The sequence below is a fragment of the Channa argus genome, chromosome 4 (genome assembly GCF_033026475.1).
Source record: "Channa argus isolate prfri chromosome 4, Channa argus male v1.0, whole genome shotgun sequence".
Classification (NCBI taxonomy): Eukaryota; Metazoa; Chordata; class Actinopteri; order Anabantiformes; family Channidae; genus Channa; species Channa argus.
Genome location: NC_090200.1, coordinates 23,898,939 through 23,919,267, shown reverse-complemented (window position 1 = coordinate 23,919,267; position 20,329 = coordinate 23,898,939). Strand labels below are relative to the sequence as shown.

General features: G+C 39.1%; 1 protein-coding gene across 1 annotated transcript in view; it reads left to right on the top strand.

Moving 5' to 3' along the window:
• si:ch211-212o1.2 (uncharacterized protein LOC492735 homolog) overlaps window positions 1-10,590 on the top strand; it is a 43,925-nt gene extending 33,335 nt beyond the window's left edge. Inside the window, exons 5-6 of the mRNA XM_067501639.1 lie at window positions 4,093-4,305; window positions 7,259-10,590. Of these exons, the coding sequence (XP_067357740.1) occupies window positions 4,093-4,305; window positions 7,259-7,380 (335 nt within the window). The 3' untranslated portion in view covers window positions 7,381-10,590. The remainder of the gene's footprint in view (window positions 1-4,092; window positions 4,306-7,258) is intronic.
• Window positions 10,591-20,329: the final 9,739 nt, after the last annotated feature.

Below are 20,329 nucleotides of genomic sequence, written 5' to 3'. Positions count from 1 at the left end.
CATCCCCTTTTAAGTAACAAACCTCAAAGACGTCACACTGAAAAACCTTTTGTTGGCTAACTACTATACAACTATATCAAAGCTTTTCACTAGTATTAGTTTTTATTCATTACAAATAACTCCAGTTACAGATATAAATGTACAGTGTGTAAGTAGCTCACTGTCTCTATGTATCACAAAGTAAATGAAAAAATGTTGGTGTAGGTACAAATCTATTCAATCTAAAGTAATTATATGGATTGTGCAGAACAACTGAAGGGTGTTTTTGCAAACACCTTTAACAAATCACTCAGGCAGGCAGTTTTGCCAACTTGCCACCAATTTTTCCGGTCTTAAAGAAGTCAAACCCAGCCTGCCTAAATAATTTTAGTCCTGTGGGCCTCACACCTATTGTCTGGAGCAGCTGGTTCTGAAACACATTAAGAACAGTCTCCCAACAAACCAGGACTTTCATATAGGGCAAACAAATCCACAGAGGACGCCATCTCCACCACACTCCACCTCACACTGTCACATTTAAAGAGGAAGAACACTTATCCCAGAGTCCTTTTTATCAACTTCAGCTCAGCTTTTAACCCATCATTCCACAGCAGCTGGAGGAAAAGCTGAGGCTGCTAGGTGTGGACACGGCAACCTCCAACTGGGTACTCAGCTTCCTTACAATCAATCAGGGTGGGCAGTCAGTCATCAAGACCAATCTCAGTGAGCACAGGCTCACCCCAGGGGTGTGTTCTGGGCCCACTGCTGTTTAGCCTGCTCACACATGACTGTACAACTAGATACAGCACCAACCACATTGTCAAATTCAAAGACGACACAACATTGGTTGGTCTCATCCCTGACAACGATGAGTCCGGCTGTAGAGTGGACGTGGAGCGGCTCGCAGTGTGATGCAGATCCCAGACCTAACCATCAATGTCGATAAAACCAAAGAAATGGTGATTGATTTCTGGCAAGGATCCCCACACACATCTCACCATAAATGGTGCTGCTGTGGAGAGGGTCAGCAGTGTTAAGTTCCTGGGTGTGTACCTCGCTGGCAACCTGTCCTTTTGCATCAACTCCACAGCAGTCATCAAAAAAGCATAAAAGCGTCTCGACTCCTTTGCACGGCTTCCTACATCTTACCTCATCAAATTTTACAGGGGCAGTATCAAAAACATCCGGACGCATAGGTTCAAGGCCTGGTTTGGTAGCTGCGGGGTCCAGGACCAATGACACTTGAACAGGATTTTTAAGACTGCCTGCAAAATTGTTGGTGCCCCTCTTCTGTTCCTGAAGGAGGTCTATCAGCAGCACTGCATACACAGAGAAATCTCCATCAATAAGGACCCTCACCACCCCTCTCATGGCCTGTTCTCCCTCTTGCTGTCTAGCAAGTGATACAGGAGTATCAGCTGCAGATCCAGCAGGATGCTGAACAGCTTCTTTGAACAAGCAGCAAGACTGATAAATGGACTGTGCCCCCCCTACTCAACTTAACCCCTCTCCATGAGAGCATTGCTGCTCAAGTTTGATTGTTATAATTATTTTTAAACTACTGTGTTGTGTTTATTTTGTTCTCCTTTAAACCTCTCCTTTTAAATCTCCTTTTTATTATTAGTTTTTTACTTTGTGCACCATCAGAAGCTGGTGAGAAACAACATTTCATTTCATCCTTTATATTTTATAAATACCATGTGTGAAATGACAGTAAAGAATCTTGAATAGAGATTAGACAGCATATTTCTATAGATTTTTAGACAAATACAGTACCATCAATTTTGTCGGAATTTATAATAATAATATTAATAATGATAATAATAATAAATTGAATAAAAATGATTACTATTATTACTGTTATTATATCATTATTATACTTTGAGCCGTATTGGTCTTAGAATAGAATCCTGTGGAACTCCCTGTGCATGGTGGATTTATCATTAACATGATCAAATTGGGACCTATCTGATAGATTAGATTTAACTCAACCTATTGCTAAGCATCTTTATGTGAAGAACATTGGCGTTCACATTTTAAAAATAAAGTGGAAATACTGCACACCTTGGTGATTAAGAGAAGGTTTGATTATGGCAACCCTATAAGCTCTTGGTACATAGTCTGTTAGTAAAGATAGATTGATCAGGTCTAACACTGACATGCCTATTAAGGGTAAAGTATCTTCGAGCAGCCTAGTCATAATGGGGTCAAAGAGACATGGCGGGTTGGATAAAGCAATAGTTGGTGAAAGAAGCAGTCAGTAGGAAGTGGGTTTGGGGTCTGACTAGTCTAACTACATACTAGACTAACCCTGTACATGAAGGTCTATTACATTTGTAGGGAGGATCTGGTGAAAATTTTTCGTTAATAGTTTTATTTGTAAAAAAAAAAAAAAACTTCAGGTCTTTGCTCCTGAGAAGTAAAGACATTCAGACTCTTTATTAACGTGGCTACAGCCTGAAAAGAAATCATGGGTTCTTAATTTCCTTCTTTCCAGGCTAAGCAGGATTCTTCTAAACTAGTTTAATCAAACTTTCCAGTTTTTGAAATGCATGCTTTTAGATGTAGGTTTGTAAATTGTACAAAGGAGCTAGTCTCTTCTGATTACCTGATTATATAAACAGTACGATACAGTACAATTAATGGCTGTTTGAGTTTTTTCTCTTGTCACCCTCCTACATGAGTCGCTAAAATATGGTTTTGATTGGATGCTGAGAGGAGGTTTGTCTTTCTACAACAAATTCATACACACACACACACACACACACTACCAGACACCAGACAACAAAGAGTAGTAACAAGAAACCTGTAAAAGATGGGTTTTTTTTTTGTCAGCTGTTATATATTTATTTTCTACAGTAATTACTGTGAATTTGTAGTTTTTAACCAATGCAGGCATATCGCTGAAATTTGTATAGATTTTCTGATTTGTTTCAAATAATCTTTACACCCTTCATTTCTGTTTAGTAATGACATCGTGGTTTGGGTCAAATAAAGTAACAGTGTTGACACAGGTGAAGTCCAGTGTTTTGTCATCCGCCCATTCACCCTGACCTCCCTACACAGAATTTATTTTTTTTTTAAATCAAGGGCTCACACATCCTGATTCTGGCATATTTACTCACTAGATGTTGCGAAAATTACCAAATATATTGACGATAATGAACCTACTGGCCTGCTTGTAACCATAACTCTCAGCATGATAATGAATGATAACTGATTATTAAATAGCTTAATAGGGGTCAGGCCTGCTTCAGAATGCTGAATACTATTTCATTATGACTGTTACAAACAGCCAGTTTACTGTTGTCCTCTATTTCTAAGACTCGGTCTGAACTTCAGCTCCAACTAAACACGTTCCTCAATAATAATATTACACAAGAACACTGCACACATTTGAGAGTGAGATTGCAGAAGTTGTTTAAATATTTAAAGGTGAGGGGTTGATGATTCACGGTTACATTTGAACATCATTAGGACTTTTACTTGCTCCATAAAGAACAGACAGAATTTGTAGAGATTTTCTTGAGTGATGCCACACAGGCATAGAAGGGTGAAGTGTCCCACCCCTGACTGACTGACTTAAATTTTCTCTTGATGCCTGCAGTGCTGTAGTGATAGCTTGATGATGAAAAACAGTCTGAAATAATCTGTTCAATTGATGTCAGATGACTGATCTCCTCTCAGCCTCTCTGATTTTGGTGATTGGTCTCTGATTTTTGGAAGACAATGTGATACTGCTTATCGCCCCTCTCTCTCTTTTATGTTACATTACAGGCTGTTTCTCCCTCTCTTCTCTCATCCTCCTTATCTGTCTTTGCCCCCTCCTCCTCTCTCCCCTGCTGCCACTCTTCCACATCTTTCTTCATCAATTCTTTTCTCCCTGTTCCTTGTCCTCCCCCTCAGTCTCTTCATCTCTCTGAGGCTCCTGCCAGCATCCTCACTGTGGGAGTGCTACACATTTGTGCTGGGCCTCTTCATTACACTAAGTAGTTTGATCAATTGTTCTATTAACTTTACTCTCTTTCTTTATTTATGTCGCTAATCTCTACTGTCCTACTATCTTGTGTGGTTGTCCCGTCCTATTACTGTCCCACCCTGTCACCTTTTCAGAGGCCTTGGCGGCATCCTACCCCTGGGACTGCTACATCTTTGCCCTGGCAGTTTTTGTAACACTCACCAATCAAATTCATAAGTGGAGCCATTCCTACTTTGGCCTCCCGTGCTGGGTCACGCTGCTCCAGGATTGGCATCTGGTGTTGCCACGGAAACATCACCGCATCCACCACGTCTCACCACATGAGACATACTACTGCATTACTACAGGTAAGAGCTACAGTTGTCCTATAAACAATAATAGCACATTAACAGTACTAACAGTATGTAGGCTTTATACTTTCTGCAGTATGCTAAGTAAAGTGACAAGTCACTGATATATGATAAATATATTTTTCTCACATTGTTTTAGTGTTAATTCAAATTAAAAAAACAGACATAAACAAAAGAATGTTTTATATATAATCAGAAGTAAATGTTAATTTACAAAAAGAAGTATATATTAAATGATTAAAGGTTGTTGGTAATGTTCTTTTGAAGTATCATGTATTATAATGTTTTTTAACATTATCATTGTATCCCCACATTCATACAAATGTTTTCTAAAAAAGAAATCCTTTATATGAACACTAAAAATGTGCTGCCATGCCAACCACTGATGATGAGGAATACAAGAAATAATAAGACTTTGACTGACTTTGACTTTGATGACTAAAACATAAGAGCATGCTATTATTCTGTACAACTTTAACACAGACAAATCTGTGCATTCAGAGGACAATTTTAACTGGATCAAAGTTAACAGGATTTTGATTCGCTTCTAAAAAATATGTGAATCTTGATTAGTTAGTTACATTCAAGTAAAAGCCTACTAAACACAGAATATTAACAAGCCAATATTCAATTCCAAGCACAACAGAAATCCATTAGGAATGGATTCAGCACCCCTATGCCCGTAACAGGAGGAAATATATAGATGTATAGAGGGCCGATGCAACCATTTGCACATTAGCAGTGCTGTTTGTATACGAGTGAGGAGGGTTACATTTTCCTCTAAACATCCAGTGCCATTCAAAAAGAACTGGATTATACTGGACAATCCAAAAACAAACATGCACGTGTTTCTTTTTTAGTTTTGCGCCACCAAGATACGAAAATGTATAATGTGTAAAACATGACTTTTGAATACGCCCAGATGTTTATCAGTGGGTGTATTGTTGGCGGCCATTTTAGATCTCAATAATTGAAGCTGATGACTCCAGAATAATTTCACTTACAGTTCTCAGAAGATTTAGACAAAATGGCAGCCGTGTCTGTGTGTCTTTCTGTTGGATCCTTATAAATAACTAAAAAAAAAATGTTCTATTTGCGTGTGTGTGTGTCTTTAGAGACACAAGGCCTCCGTAATAGATCCACATTCAGTATTCTGTGTGCATCTGGGTGAGAGGGAGGGAGAGAAAAGAGGCAGGATACACAAGGGGAATTCAGCTTGTACATCACCCTGTGCCCCTGTGGACGACAGATGTGTGTGTGTGTGTGTGTGTGTGTGTGTGTGTGTCTGTGTGTGAGTGGAGGGAGGATGGCACAGTGAAAGTGTGTTTGTACATGCACGCTGTTGTACATCTGCATACTTGAGCATCTGTGAGTGTACTAGTGTTTTTGACCTCCTCTTAAGTTTCTAACCTCTGTGTGTGTGTGTGTGTGTGTGTGTGTGTCTGTTTGTCTGTGTTTATGGTGGGAGGCGGGTTGTTGGTGGTTCTGGGGCCCACAGGGGACAGCAGTGGCCCTCCGCTCCCCCAGCCTGGCTGCATGGGCCGGGCTTGGATTCCACTGGGGCTCGCCTAGCTGCCTTTGTGTTCACCACCGGCTGACAATCCCCATGTATATTTAATGCTAACCTGCTGTCTGTTCTAACAAATAGGGCTTCACAGGCAGAGGGGGGATGGAGGACAGGGGAAGAAGGGAGGGTGAGTAGAGGGTGGGTAGGGAGCAGGGATTTGGAAGGGGAAAAAAAGGGAGTGTGTGGTGAAAGAAGGAGAAATTAAGCAATAGAGCAGGAAGAAAGACATAGAGGGAAAGAGAGTGGAATCAAACCAAACCTCTGGCTGCTTTACTGCCTTCCAGCAGAAAGAGGGTCAACACAGGGACACACATACATTCACACATCCTGCAGCTATAGCATGCACCCTATGCAAACACATCATGGGTGGTGGTGTGTAAGCACCAGCCTAAATACACACAGCCCACGTGTGTGTCTGTATTTGCTTGTACTTGCTTTTGTGCACCTGCTTTATTCTACATCCACAAGACTTGCGTATGCATGTGCTTGCGTGCGTGTGTGTGTGTGTGTGTGTGTGTGTGTGTGTGTGTGTGTGTGTGTGCGTGTGCGCCTTATGGTAATAATAGTAAAATGGCTTTTCATCTCAAATGTCAAGGGACTCCTCTGCAGCTTTTAAAGCAGTGACGCTTGTACATGTGTGTAATGTGCTCAGCAAAGACGTGCCTGTGTGTTGACTCTATGTCAGAGCAGTCACATGTATGCACAGGGACCATTATACAGTATTTTGTAGGCATTCATGTGTACATGCAAATGTACTTTCCCTGCAGCCATTCAAACACTCATGTATTTAACTTACACATTCATAGATTTTATAATTTTGCAAACTGAACAAAAATCAAGAAACCAAATGGGTGTGGGTTTGCTTGGACATGTTTGTGTGTTTATAGGGGATAGTATGTCTCCTAGGAGAACCCCCACATCCCTGCATCCCCCTGAAACTTGATCTATACATGATGATGAGATGGAGAGAGGGACAGGGTTAGATTGTAGAGGAACTGGCAGTTGGAGTGCAGATAAGCAAGAAAGAAAGAAAACAATGGGCAGAAGAGAAAAGGCTGGAATAAAAGTAAAATGGGCATTGATTATAGCAGTTCAGGATGCCTAAAGGGAAAAGGCAGAGGTGGGGTTTGAAAAGGATGAACAAGGTTAGAGTGATCCATTGCTCAAATCTAATCTTTAAGTCAAATCCAATCTTTTTTCACAGGTAAACATGATTAGATGCTAAACAGCCTCACATGTGCAGACCTTTGCAGAGGCGAAGATTAGATATAAATAGGATACAACCACATCCTTTCCTATATTACATTATTTTCCCTATCTACCAGTATGTCTTCCTCACTTTCTTCATTCCCTTTTCTGTGTTTTTCTTTCCATTTGTCCCAGGTTGGTGTAACTATCCACTGGACCAGCTGGGTTTTTGGAGACGGATGGAGCAATTGATTGAATGTGTGACGGGCCAAAAGCCACGATCAGATGACATGGCGTGGGCAAAGAAGACCGACTGATAAACAAATACACAGGATAGATAGACAGACAGGCTCGCAGATGCAAACCCACATGAATAAAAATGAATGGAAAGAACACACACACATTTTTACATTTTAATTGTGTTTCTGTGCTTGTCGCGTTTTGCTAAAGAGTGAACATTCAAAAAAACATGTTTGCAAAAAAAAAAAAAGATGGTCTTCTGTATGTGCTGGAGTCTGCTGTTTAACAAACTTTGAGCGTAGGCGGTGAAAACATTACTAGATGATAACTCTGCTGTAACAGCCAGTCAGCTTGTAGGCCTCTTTAACCAATGAGGTATGCTAGTGTTGTGTGTAGGAGTAAGAGGTTTCTGGAGGTTGGGCTCTCCAGGAGTGACACCAGGTTGCCTGTTGAAGGCAGCTTCTTACACCACACACACATGCACACTTACTCACCTGTGGACACATACAAACAAGTTTGGAAGTGAAATGTTCACTTGCTGTCTCTTCTGATTTCTTCTAGCCTTTTAGTTTTTCAGTGTTCTGCTTGTTATTTGAGCTTCTAAAACCCCACAGAAACATCATCGCCCTCTCTTGTATCTGCATTTACACACGTGCAGGAAAAAATAGGATGTTCATTAAAAATGACACTTGTTAAGCAAGGACTTATACCCATCTTATGTGCCTGTTTTTTGGTCGTTGTTTTTTTGAGCCAGGCAAAGTACGAATAGGGGGACAGCCACGTTAAAAATGTTTGCTTAAATATTGTAGCTTCCATAATTTTTCATCACTTTCACAGCACTAATATAGTAGATATAGATGCACAGTACAGTAAATCCAATGTGCGATTTACTGTAAGGAATTGCTAATGTGAAACTCTGCTCTGATACAGCCCTTCAGATAGTTGTAGGTATTAAGTTACGGTAAAAAAAACTACTAGGAAACCTACTAATCAAGCAGAGATTGTTGCTTGCTGATTGGATATTGAATAGTTTTTGTACTAGAAATTTACTTAATTTTGAAGGCTACTGTGATTCAGACTCATTGAACAGTACTGGCAGAAGTAAAGAGATATGTGGCTCAAAATGTTTTTGAGCAAGGCTCACACTTCAAACCAAAGAGAGAACTGCAATTATTTCTGTATGATTTGTAAGTTTTGGGTATTTTTTATTTATTGTAATTTTGTAACAAAGATCTGATGTGCCGGGCAGAGCATAGCAGAGGGAAAGGGGTTTGTTGGAAGGCTACTGCTAGTTTAAGTTGTAGCCTTAAATAGTCACTTCCTGTTTCCATACATAAAAGACATATCTACATGCCGTCCAGTTTTGGTTAGTGGTGCTTTGACAAACTTTTTATGTTTTTTTCTTTTTGTACTGCAAAATACTTTGGAGCAATTCGGTTTTTGGTTTTTAAAAAAACTTTAAAATAAACATATTTAATACATAAAATGAACATTTTTTGACTCATCTGAAAGCAATGCTAAGGAAGCTGAATTAGAAGCTATATTTCACTTTTTAGCAGCAGTGGTGAGTTACAGTAGTTGTTGTAAAGAAGCAATTTATATTTAGCTTCTACCTGTATGTTCAATTTAAGGGGCAGCCAGGCTCACATTTCAATCTTGTAATTGGTGGTTTAGCAAGTGAAATAAGGTGTGAAGTAGGTTGAAAATACTTAAAAGAATACTGTATTATTTAAAAAAACAACAACTTTATTTTCTTTCTAGTGCAATGTGAGTAGAATTTTTCTTTTACCACACTCACATCTGTACATAAAATCTGAACCTACGGCAGCCACTCGGCTTATATAAGCATAGGGACCACTCATTAATGGGTTATATGTCTTTTGTCTAAAGTAGAAAACAAACAAAAAAAGCACATTTTGTTTACTTCAGGTAAAGCATTTCACTCATTCCCAGTGTTTGTGTTAAACTAATTTGGTGGCTATTGGTGGTAAAATCATATGTACAGAAGATTTAGACCTAATTAAACAGAATTGGCAAGTAAGCAATAAGCCTGTATATGTGATCAGAAAATACGGTAGAAAAAATAAGTAGATCAAATGGACACAACGTGTAGTTTGGTGACGTGGATGTTTTACTGAATTTACACAAAGTGACACCGACTGAACCAGAAGCTTGGCATCAGTGCTTTCTTCTCACTCTAGCCCATACATACGTGACTGCAGACATGAGAATTTCAGTTTTCTTAAAGATGCTTGTGGCTGCCCCCAGAGACCATAAAATGACTTATATGCATTTTTAACTTAGCTGGGCTCCACCACACTGGATGGCTCAGGACAGGCACATTGTAGACAGTTGCTATCTCCAAATCTTTCTTCTTTTCATTCTTCATTACTCAGTTCAGGCCACAACATGAAGCCCTAACTAATTACTGTTTCATTACTGATCTAGAAATGTTTGAAACCCCCCTCTTTTCCATGACAAACATGTGAAGTTGTACATAAAAAGTTGCAGTTATTCAAATCGTGTTAGAAATTGTCATTCATTGCTGTAAACAGTTTCAAAGATGCTAATGGATACCGCTGTTAAACCCACTGTGCTGCATATTTGACTGCAACTGTAAATACTAAACACACACCAACAGGAAATGTGTCACTAACACAGAAACCTAAATCAGAAAAACTAATTAAAGAAATGCATGGCAACATTTTCACACCAGCATGTGTCAGCTGATGTGAAAAGAGGAGAAGAAAGAAAAACTTCTATTGCACTAGGCAGCAAAATTGATTTTATTTTACCAAAAGCTTTTTTTTTTTAACCAATTTGCCTGTTGATGAATGCACAATATCTCCACTATCTCAGATTTTTGTGTAAATGTCATACCTCGACACGTGCCCTTTATCTGGCTGTTACTCTGTAGTAAAGAGTCTGGCTGCTTGACTTGTCGTTTAGTTTGTAGGTTCAGCCACAGAAGGTCAATAATAACAGCACTTTATTCTTCTGAGTAAATATCCTGCAAGCACCCATTCACTCACATTTAGATGCATTCAGATCAAATCACACAGCTCACTTGCATGCACACACACAGTAGTTTAACCAGTACAAACACACACATGCTTTTTTGTGTTCTGTTGTTTTCTCCAGCTTTATAATTTTCTTATTTTTTTTTAACTGATCAAGCCTTGTATAGGAAAAATTCTGATGTTCCATTTTGCAGCTCAAAGCTCGCTGCTCGTCTGCCTTAATGTTTTTATCTGCTCTTTGATTTAAATAAAGGTTTATTATCTGTACTTGGTATGGACTTCTTTAACATCAAAAACAAAAATTTGCTTTACAGATAGGATGTCTTATCTATCTTAAGCATGATGTTTACAGATCCTGAGATGCACGGCTATTAGCACACATAAGTCCTGTTGATGTGCAGAGGAAATTAGTAAAATATCAGTAAATAGCACTTTTTATTAATCTCCAAGCATGTTCACCTATCAGCTGTGGCCATCTCAGAAGTTTGAATTGGAGTGCAATGCCCCACGCTGTAGTTAGTCACTGCTGAACCAGTGCTGCCCTCTAGTGTCAGTTTGAAGCTTCTACTCCTGAGCCAGAGAGTGTGTTTTGGCAACTAAATCCATTTATCTTATCATAGACTCATTCATAGCTGTAGTGACAGTGTAGATCTCATAGCAGAGGTTAGAGGTTCACTTTGTTCTGCTGTACCCCTCTGCCACGTGACCCTCCTAACTGTTTAAGTGATTCTCACCAACTAGAGCCGCTTTTCCAGAAAGCATGGCCCCTGTTGAGGTATACCTGCTGCCGTGATAACATTTTCAATATTTTAATATGGACAGCCAACTTTTCTTGGTACCTAATGTATATTTGCCAGAATGTCAGTCTGTCTAAGTGATGACATGATCATGACAGTTTTTTCCTATTTATGATCGGCCCAAACGTTTTTCATGAAGTTTATCTGATATGTGGATTATTAGTTCCTTAGTCGTTACACTTCTGAACATTTAACTACACCTTTTGGGGTTGTTGTATAAGGGTAAACCTTAGGTTAGCAGATCACAAACACAAAGACAGCATCCATTGTGCGTCAGAGTGAACATGTGCACGCACACACCAAGGAACTTGACATGTTGTTATCTCCCAAGTCTTCATATAGTTCACAGTAAGAGCTCCTTTGTCATTCCCACATTACTGCCATCACTTCCCCAGTTACACCCAGTGCTAACAAGACACACATGCAGCTAGACATCCTCTCCTACACACACACACACACACACACACAAACACTCACGCACACAATCGCTCTTTCTCTCTCTCTCTCTCTGCGTGGTGGTGACATATTGGATCTCACTATGCTGATGTGCTTGGCCGATCGGCGTCTCATGCTGGTAGCTATTAAAGTTTATATCAGACATACTGAGACTCGGTGGCTTGATGGCAACACTTGCAGCAGTTAGATGCAGGGACATGAATGTGCAGCTAGGAGGTTGATACTTTATTATAATATAGAAGTTAAAGTTTTTACCAAGCAGAGGCTTTGTATAGGCACATAGTAATCATGCACATAAAAGAAATATTTAGAGCTGCAGGTGCTATTGACATTTTGCTTTTTACAAATTAAACTCTCCAAAGGTGCATGAATATGTACATTTAAATACAAAATAAAAGAGGAAGTGGGGATGTTAGTGATGAAGGTAATGTCAACAAAGTTCCAAAATAATATTTAATATTCTTTTTGCTCTTTAATTAAAGCTGATGTCCTGTAATGTTACCATGAAGGACCATTCAAGGTAACATTATGGAAACAGTCATGTTTGGGTTGCATGTTTTGAAAAATATTGTTTAGGACTTTGCTAAACAGAGAATTATTGAGCTTTAGAGAAGTTTTACCAGATTATTTGTATAGAACATCTACACAGTATTTGTAGCCAAAGTTGAACTACTGAGGGAAACATTCAGTACAGTTATTCCCAGCTGGATCTAACTGGGTTCATCAGGGTTTGACGAGAAAATAAGTGAAGTCAAGAGTGGAAGTTACAGAGACTCTCAACTCTCCACTAATGACATCTCTGAGTGAGGCTGCAGGTGAGTTCTGTCAGACAAGGTGTAAGAATCCCACAGTGGTTCTCGTTACAGATCGAGGTGTGTTCACACTCCTTACTGCAGCTTGCTGTGCCTTTTGAACATAAGTGTGTGTGTGCACACACCTAGATGCATATAAGAATGTGTTTGTTGCAAATTTTACATGATGTGGATGCATTAAAGTCTGTTCATCTGTGTGTGTGTGTGTCTGTGTGTTTGTGTGTGTGGGAACATCACCCGCAGGTGCCTGTACAAGTGAGAAAGCCAATTATGAGACCTGATAGAAAAGCAGCAAGGCATTAGAGGGACTGTCACTTTTAATACACAACTTGAATAAGGTTAGAAAAAACAACTTACGTTTGGTTTGCAGCTGCTTTTAGTTTTTTTTAAAGGGATTTGAATACATCTTACTTTCCTTCAAGGATAAATCAAGTTTTATTTACCATTATGACTCAATGCCACTTTTACATCACTTGTGTATTAAACGTTGAAACGTTTGTTTTATACGTTTGGTATAAACGTTGTTTTTATAGAATAAAAGTCAAACAAAAAATGTAACAGTTCAAATCCTTATTTTAATTGTTCAAACTTTTATACTCTTGTCCTTTCTTTCCTTCCTTACTGGACTACCAACATGTAATCAGACACAAATTTTCACACATCTTCTTTTTGTACTAATAAACTGTACATAATGAGCAGGTAGAAGCAGTGAGATGTGTCTGTCACAAAGTAGAACTTAGGGAGGTTGTTACAATGCCACCTGCTGGCTGTATTCCACACACTAACACTACAGTATGTAGCAAGTTAATGTAAAAGATTTATGTGAAGTTTACAAATAACATCTAAACTAAAAGTTTGTTCTAGATGAGAGAAACTGTTAACTTCCTATTTTTATCATCATCACCACATTCTCACACCTTCCATTTGACCATCACCATTACTTATGTTTCTCCGTCATAATCCTTCACTGCACTGCATGCCACATACAGTATGTCTCCCTCATTTTATTCCTCCTAATAGTTTGTGTATCCTAATTGAGGCATTATGAGGTCATATGCATTGTTTTTTATCTGTGCTGATGTGGCTCCTTCCCATTTCTAATATTTTCAACCACAAAGCAAAGTATTTTCCCATTGCGAATTATAAAGATCTCTGAAATTAATGTTTTTATGGACTTGGATGTCTACCGTACATGAATGTGTGAGGGAAAAAACACTTACTGTATGAAAGGAGATTTTCTGTGGCATTGCATGAGACAGGTCCTGAGTATAGTGCCCACTATTCTTGCAGTTGAAACATGTCATTTTCTGATGTGATGATAATGGCTGGCAGGAAGGATAAGTGCTCTCACAGATCTTCCTGGAGCTGAAATGTCACTCTGTTGCAGCCAATATGTCTGCATAAACAGCCACACACAGTATCCTACAGTGATACATGATTATTCAGTAAGCTACAAACGTGAAAAGGCACATAGAGACAGAGTATATACTCTTACAGAGGAATTTAGTGGAATCCATCCATCCATTATCTGTAACCGCTTATCTTGTTCAGGGTCGCGAGGGGGCTGGAGCCTTTCACTGCTGTCATTGGGCAAGAGGCGTATACATCCTGGACAGGTCTCCAGTCTATGTCAGGGCCAACACAGACAGACCCACACAGGCTGACAACCATTCACACTCACATTCACACCTACATGCAATTTAGAGTCACTCATTAACAAAACATGCATGTCTTTGGAATTTGGGAAGAAACTTTAATATGCCAGATACCCAGAAAAAGCCTGTGCAAGCATAGGAAGAGCATGCAAGCTCCACACCAAAATGAAAGGATGAATTTAGTAGAATAAACTAAAAGATTCCTACATGTTAAAAAAATTGTTTCAAAAGAAACAGCTACAAGGCAACAACTCAATTATTAAATTTGAAAATGTGACAGAAATCCTAAAAACTTAGTTTAATATGTTATATTAACTTTATTCAAGTCTAGTGCCATTTTAGGTTGAACCACCTACAGTGTTTCACTGTGTGAGAAGGTTGTGGAGGTGGCAGTGTGAAGCGTAGTGCAAAGGGCAGAGGAAACTCTGATCACTGTGGTATACAATGTAAAGTTTTTTTTGACAGAATATAAAAGATTAAAAACATAAGAAGGGACACTGCTGATCTGGCATCCCACACCATTAAAGTTTTCAGTCTTGAGAATTTAAAACAATTAAAAATTCACAATGCAGCTGGTGATTCTGAATCATTGTTTGTAGCTAATGTAGCCTTGTGGATCAAGAGTGGGCTACAGAAGTCTTGTAACCTCACTTCCAACTCCTTTTATTTTACAACCTGTAGTCTTCACACGCAACCTGTGAGCTGAGCCAAACCAAAATTGGCACAGCTGCCCAAGTCCGTTTTCCCTTTTTACATATTTAATAGAAGACTACTGCCTGTGACCTGTGACTTTTTAGCTTATGTTCTAATAGACCATAAAATAATAAAAAAAAAAAAGATAAATCTATCAACAAAAACAAAAAGAAATTTATAAATAGAAATCACCAACATGGTATTTTTAAAGGACACTCCATTTGTGCCCCTTTAATAGTATGTAAATAGTTAATTTAGTCTCATAATTTATTCAGTCGTCCAGCAGCTGACCATGGGGGGGTGGGGGGAGGGGCGAGGGGATTGCAGAGTCAGGGTGAGGATCAGGGTTAGAAAGGAAGCATTACTGGTACCATGGGAGCTAGTGATGAATAGCTGACACAGGACTACAGGGACAAAACACTGTCAACCTGTCAAACCACTCCCACTCACACACACTGGGAATACTAATTAGTGTGTGTGTGTGTGTGTGTGTGTATGTGTGCATTACAGAGAGACACAAACAACCAACAGTAACTGTCTGTGGTATAGGTGACACAGGCAGCTGTCAATGGCAGCAGTGTGTGAGAGCAAGGAGGAAAACTCACCTGCACACACCTGTAGGAACTCTAGCATTAGCTAAAACACACTGACCCCCTCAGGGATGAGAACTGAGGTAAACCATAAAAAAAGAAGGCTCGATCACTGCCGGTGTATTAACTGTTACCACCATGTTCAATCGTATTTTTATGAGTAAAAATTAGATCAACTAAAAATATGTGGATATTCCTGTTAATAAAAATATGAATACACTTAAAATATAAAAATACACGTAAAATATAAAATCTGACCTCAATCAGTATCAAATCAGGCTAAATCAAATCAAACAAAACCAGTTTTTAACTGCAGTGTTCAGTATTGTATAAGTAAAATTGTATGTGTGATGTTTTTGTTTCAGGTTAAACACTATTGGTCCACACATAAAATCATCTGAGGATGGATACAGACAGCCATACTTCACAGTCAAGAAAACGTAATCATCACCATCTCATTGTCAAATGGCTGCAACAAACCAGTGTAAATTGACTTATATTTCCCTGTTTTGCTTATTTTAACTCACTTCTGAAATATAGTTATTTCATGTTGGTGGATTGTGAGAGTGGCTGGACACTTTCATTCAATGTCAGGTCACTGCACTGTGTCACAGTATTTAAGACATTATGTATTTAGCACAAGGTCATTTAGGGTCAGCACTTGGTCACAGAAAGTGGAACACCACTTTCCACACATCACTATTTCTTCTTAATTAATTCTTTTTTTTTCATTCGGATTCTGTATGTTCAGCTACATTCAATATTTTACATCACTTTTCAAAAAGTGGGTAAATGTGAGTCTGATCTCAATAGAAACACATATATTAAATACCATGTATGTCAAAGTTAACACTTAACACAAAATGTGTACTTTTTGCACTTGGTTTTGTCAGATGGAAAGGATAGTGTGTTTTTTATTGATCTTTTGAGGGGATTGGTTACCATTGAGCCTTGTGACAAGACTAAAACACACTATGTTTTAGTCTTGTCACAAGGCTATAGTCACCTGCTTCTGGCTGTAGCTTTACATTTTATCTACATGAACATAATATTTATTCTGTACCAAAACCTAATCCTAACATTAAGTCAACCAAAAATAATAAACTCCCCACTGGTGAATGTTTTACTGAGCTTTTTTACTTAAGACCCAGAAGATGGCAGCATTGCACCTTTAAGTGATGTAAACAGGATGGACAGACAGTCCAAGAGTCAAACACCAGAGATGGAAGTTAGTGCTACTTCATTTTATCTCAGCGATCTTATCAGTTTCACTTATTTTGTCTAAATTTGGTTGGTACAATAATTTCTATGGTTGGAACTGGCCAACCCTTTAACCTACCTCTGCATTTGCCCTTGTGCTCTGTCTTGTCTTCATTCAGTCGTCTTTCATCTGGCCAGTTAATAAGCATATCCACAGTCTTTCATCTATTGATCTTTCTCACCCATTGGCTTTTATTTCTTATTTTATTTATTCTTATTTTGTTTCCATTTTTAAAAACCCATGACTCTGCATAGAACTTTAAATTGTAACAATATATTTTACACCACACAAGCTGAACAAAAGTAGATTTTATTCATTATTAATGCAGAAATATGGTTGATCAGAGAGGATTAATTTTCTGTAAATGTCTGTGCTGTATACAATCAGTAATAAGTGAGAACTCAAGCTGTCTGATGTTTCCAATTAGTAATATTACTCAGACATATTAAAATTGCAAAGTGTGCAAATCATGTGTTTTTATCAGTTAAATACATTTGTTATTTGTTGGTTTTCTTTCTTGTGAAAAGTATATCGTGCAGAGAAGAGAGAAAAGGAAGGACAATTGGTTCAGAAAGAGAAGAGTGCAGGGAAGAAAATAAATGTAAAATGGCAAAACAAGGAATAATAAACAAAGAGGGAAGAAAGAGGGAGGGGGGGGGGAGAGAGGGAGAGAGGGAGGGAGAGACGGGTGGAGAGAGAGAGAGAGAGAGAGAGAGATCTATCTGTGGGCTGAAAAGAAGTGGGCTGTTATTTTATTTCCTCTGTGGGTACACAACAACAACAGCAGCACTGTCTGAGGTGCTGACACAGCAGAACTATGAGGAGACATTTTACACACACACACACACACACACAAACACACAGACACAGTACACACATGTGCATATTCAACAGACATGAGAAAACAATAAGTTACAGTAGTGTTGCTTCAGTTGTGTGTGTCCATTAAATACACATTGATGCATACATGTCCTCTGTACTGTTGGATTGTGTTAAAAATCATTTAAGAATCTGCGTTTAAACATTAAGCTGACAGTGATGGTGCTTGTGTGTGTGTGTGTGAGTGTGTGTGTCCCTGGAGCCTAGAGGTGATCTGGGTTTAATTTGACCAGTCAGGCGGTCGAAGCCAGGGCCTCATCAAATATATGTGTGCGTGTGTGTGAGTGTGTGTGTGTGCGTCTGTGTGTGTCTGTGTGTGTGTGGACTGAACTTAGTGTTGAGGTGAGGCAGAGATCAATGCCGAGGCAAACAAAAAGGTTGAGACACAACTCACTATCCTCTCTACCTTTAGTCCTTTGCCTCTGCTTCAAGTTTTCCTCCTTCCCTCCCTTTCCCTGTGCTTTGTGTGTGTGTGTGTGTGTGTGTGTTTGTGTGTGAACAGGATCAGTAGAGAGAAAAGCTTGATTGATTGCTAGCTAATAACCACAGTTGAGCCTCAGCTGCACACTGAGCGGCCAACTAAAAAAAAACAGGCTTCCAGCCAAAACAAAGTAAGGTGGCCGTCCATCTCTCTCTCCCCCTCTTCCTCTCTCTCCCCCTCTTCCTCTCTCTCCCTCTCACACACGCACACACACATTTGTATGGTCATCATTGTGATGACATTCATTGACATAATGTATTCTCTATCTCTTACCTTGACCCTAAACCTTTAAACAGCTCTTTGAACTGGTACAAAAAAGTAAGGATGTGGACTTTGTCTCAATGTCCTCACTTCAGTGGTATAAAATTCAAACCACCTCTGCCCAAATCTGTCCTCACTGCTGACCATACAAAAACACACATGCATGCAAGTAACATAGATATATCTTGTCCTCTAAGGAACTGGGACTTAGTAACAAGAAGCAGTCTATTTATCACTTTGTAGGAGTGTGTGTGTGTGTGTGTGTGTGTGTGTGTGGGGGGGGGGGGGGGGGGGGGGGGTAGGTGTGTCTGTGTCTGTGTGTGTGTTTGCGTCTATGTGTGTGTTGTGACCAAATTGACAATAATTGTATCAATCCAGCAGCTTTTTACTTGGCTGACTACTCATTACTAATCTGATGAACACAGATATTTTTGTGTAGGTTTATGTGTGTTTGGGTGTGTACTCATCTATTCCACACTGAGTAGACAAATCTGTCTTCTATACAACTGCTTATGGCTGGTCCTTACGCTTACAAAAGGCTGCTGACAGATAAATGTTGTTTTAGATTTATGGTTAGAACCAAGTTATGTAAACGTTAGGGCTATTTAGGTATGAGGGTTACGTTAGAGTAAGGGAAGCATCTTTACAGCACACATACATGATTTGTATGGGTATATGTGCAGGTAAGCAGTAGTATCTCTCTTCTTCCCTAACGTGTATTTGTATCTTTACAATATACTCATTTTGTTTGTGTTTTCACCTTCGCTGGAGAACGGTACAGTAGAGGCTGGATTGTGTGTGTGTGTGTGTGTGTGTGTGTGTGTGTGAGCGCTGACACCTCTAGATGTGACCTTGCACCAAACACACACACACACACACACACACACACACACACACACACACACACACACACACACACACACACACACACACACACACACACACACATTATGCATTCCCTAGCCCCTAACCTTAACCCTGACTATGCCAGGTTAATACCTAAACATTATCTTAACCCTAAAGCCAAGTCTTAACCCTCAAACAGCCCTCAACAGGGTGTCAGAATGTGAGGACTGTCATCACTTTGTCAAAATGTCCACATTTCACTGATAGAAAAATTCAAACTGGTCCACACTCTGCTGTTCATACATGATGCATGAAATTTTAGCACAGACATGCATAGTACTCTTATGTATAAATTATACTGACTTTTGTGTTCCTCTGTTTTTTTCCTCTGGGCCACAAGCAAGTTCATTTATCAGATGTCAGCAAGCTTGCATGCTAACTTAGACAATAATCATAGTAAACATAAGTACCACTTTGCATACATAGGTTTACCTACATAACATCAAACTAAAGAGTAAAAACATGGTTGTTTTCCTTAAAACAAGCTTTGGTAAAACAGGCTATTGAGTGTGTAAATCAGAGTCTGCTGACTCTGCATTAAAGTGCATATGAGGAAAACTGAGCAGTGGTAGAAGCACTGCTTTATCAGAGGTGGTGGCCGTAGTGCTGTATTTTGCTCAGTCCAACTCTAGACAGACAAGGAAGCATAATTTGCTTGTTTCCTGCTACTATTCTCAGCTTCTTCTGTGAGAAAGCTATAACACTACAATTCTAGTTGTTTCCACTTTGCTTGTTTTCTGAGGTTGGCTTGGTTTTCAGTCCTCCACATATGCTCAATAGGAGGTGAATAACTTGATTCTCTGTCTATTGTTGTTTACATGTGGATGGAGGCAAATGCAGAAACAATTTGAACCGCCAGGAGTGTTCTAGAGCATAGTTTTGTTTCCAGATGTGTGCAGGTGTAAGTGCTGCTGGTATAAGTGTGTAACTCTATTTGGCTTTAAGATGCATGTTCCTTACTTTATGTATAACCAGTAAATATTTTAAAAGAATCATGGTTTATAAATATGCTTCTCTTGTACTCTTACAAGTCAGTGTCACAGAAATCACAAACAAATTCAGCTGCTCTAATTTCTGCTCTAGTGAGGCTTACCCATGGTCCTGACCTGAACCATCACCCACATCTCTGAGTGCTTCTGGCGTTACATTCAAGTAACCTTTAACTGAATATACCAAAAATCAAAAATATTTCTTCCCTCAATATGAAAAACATTA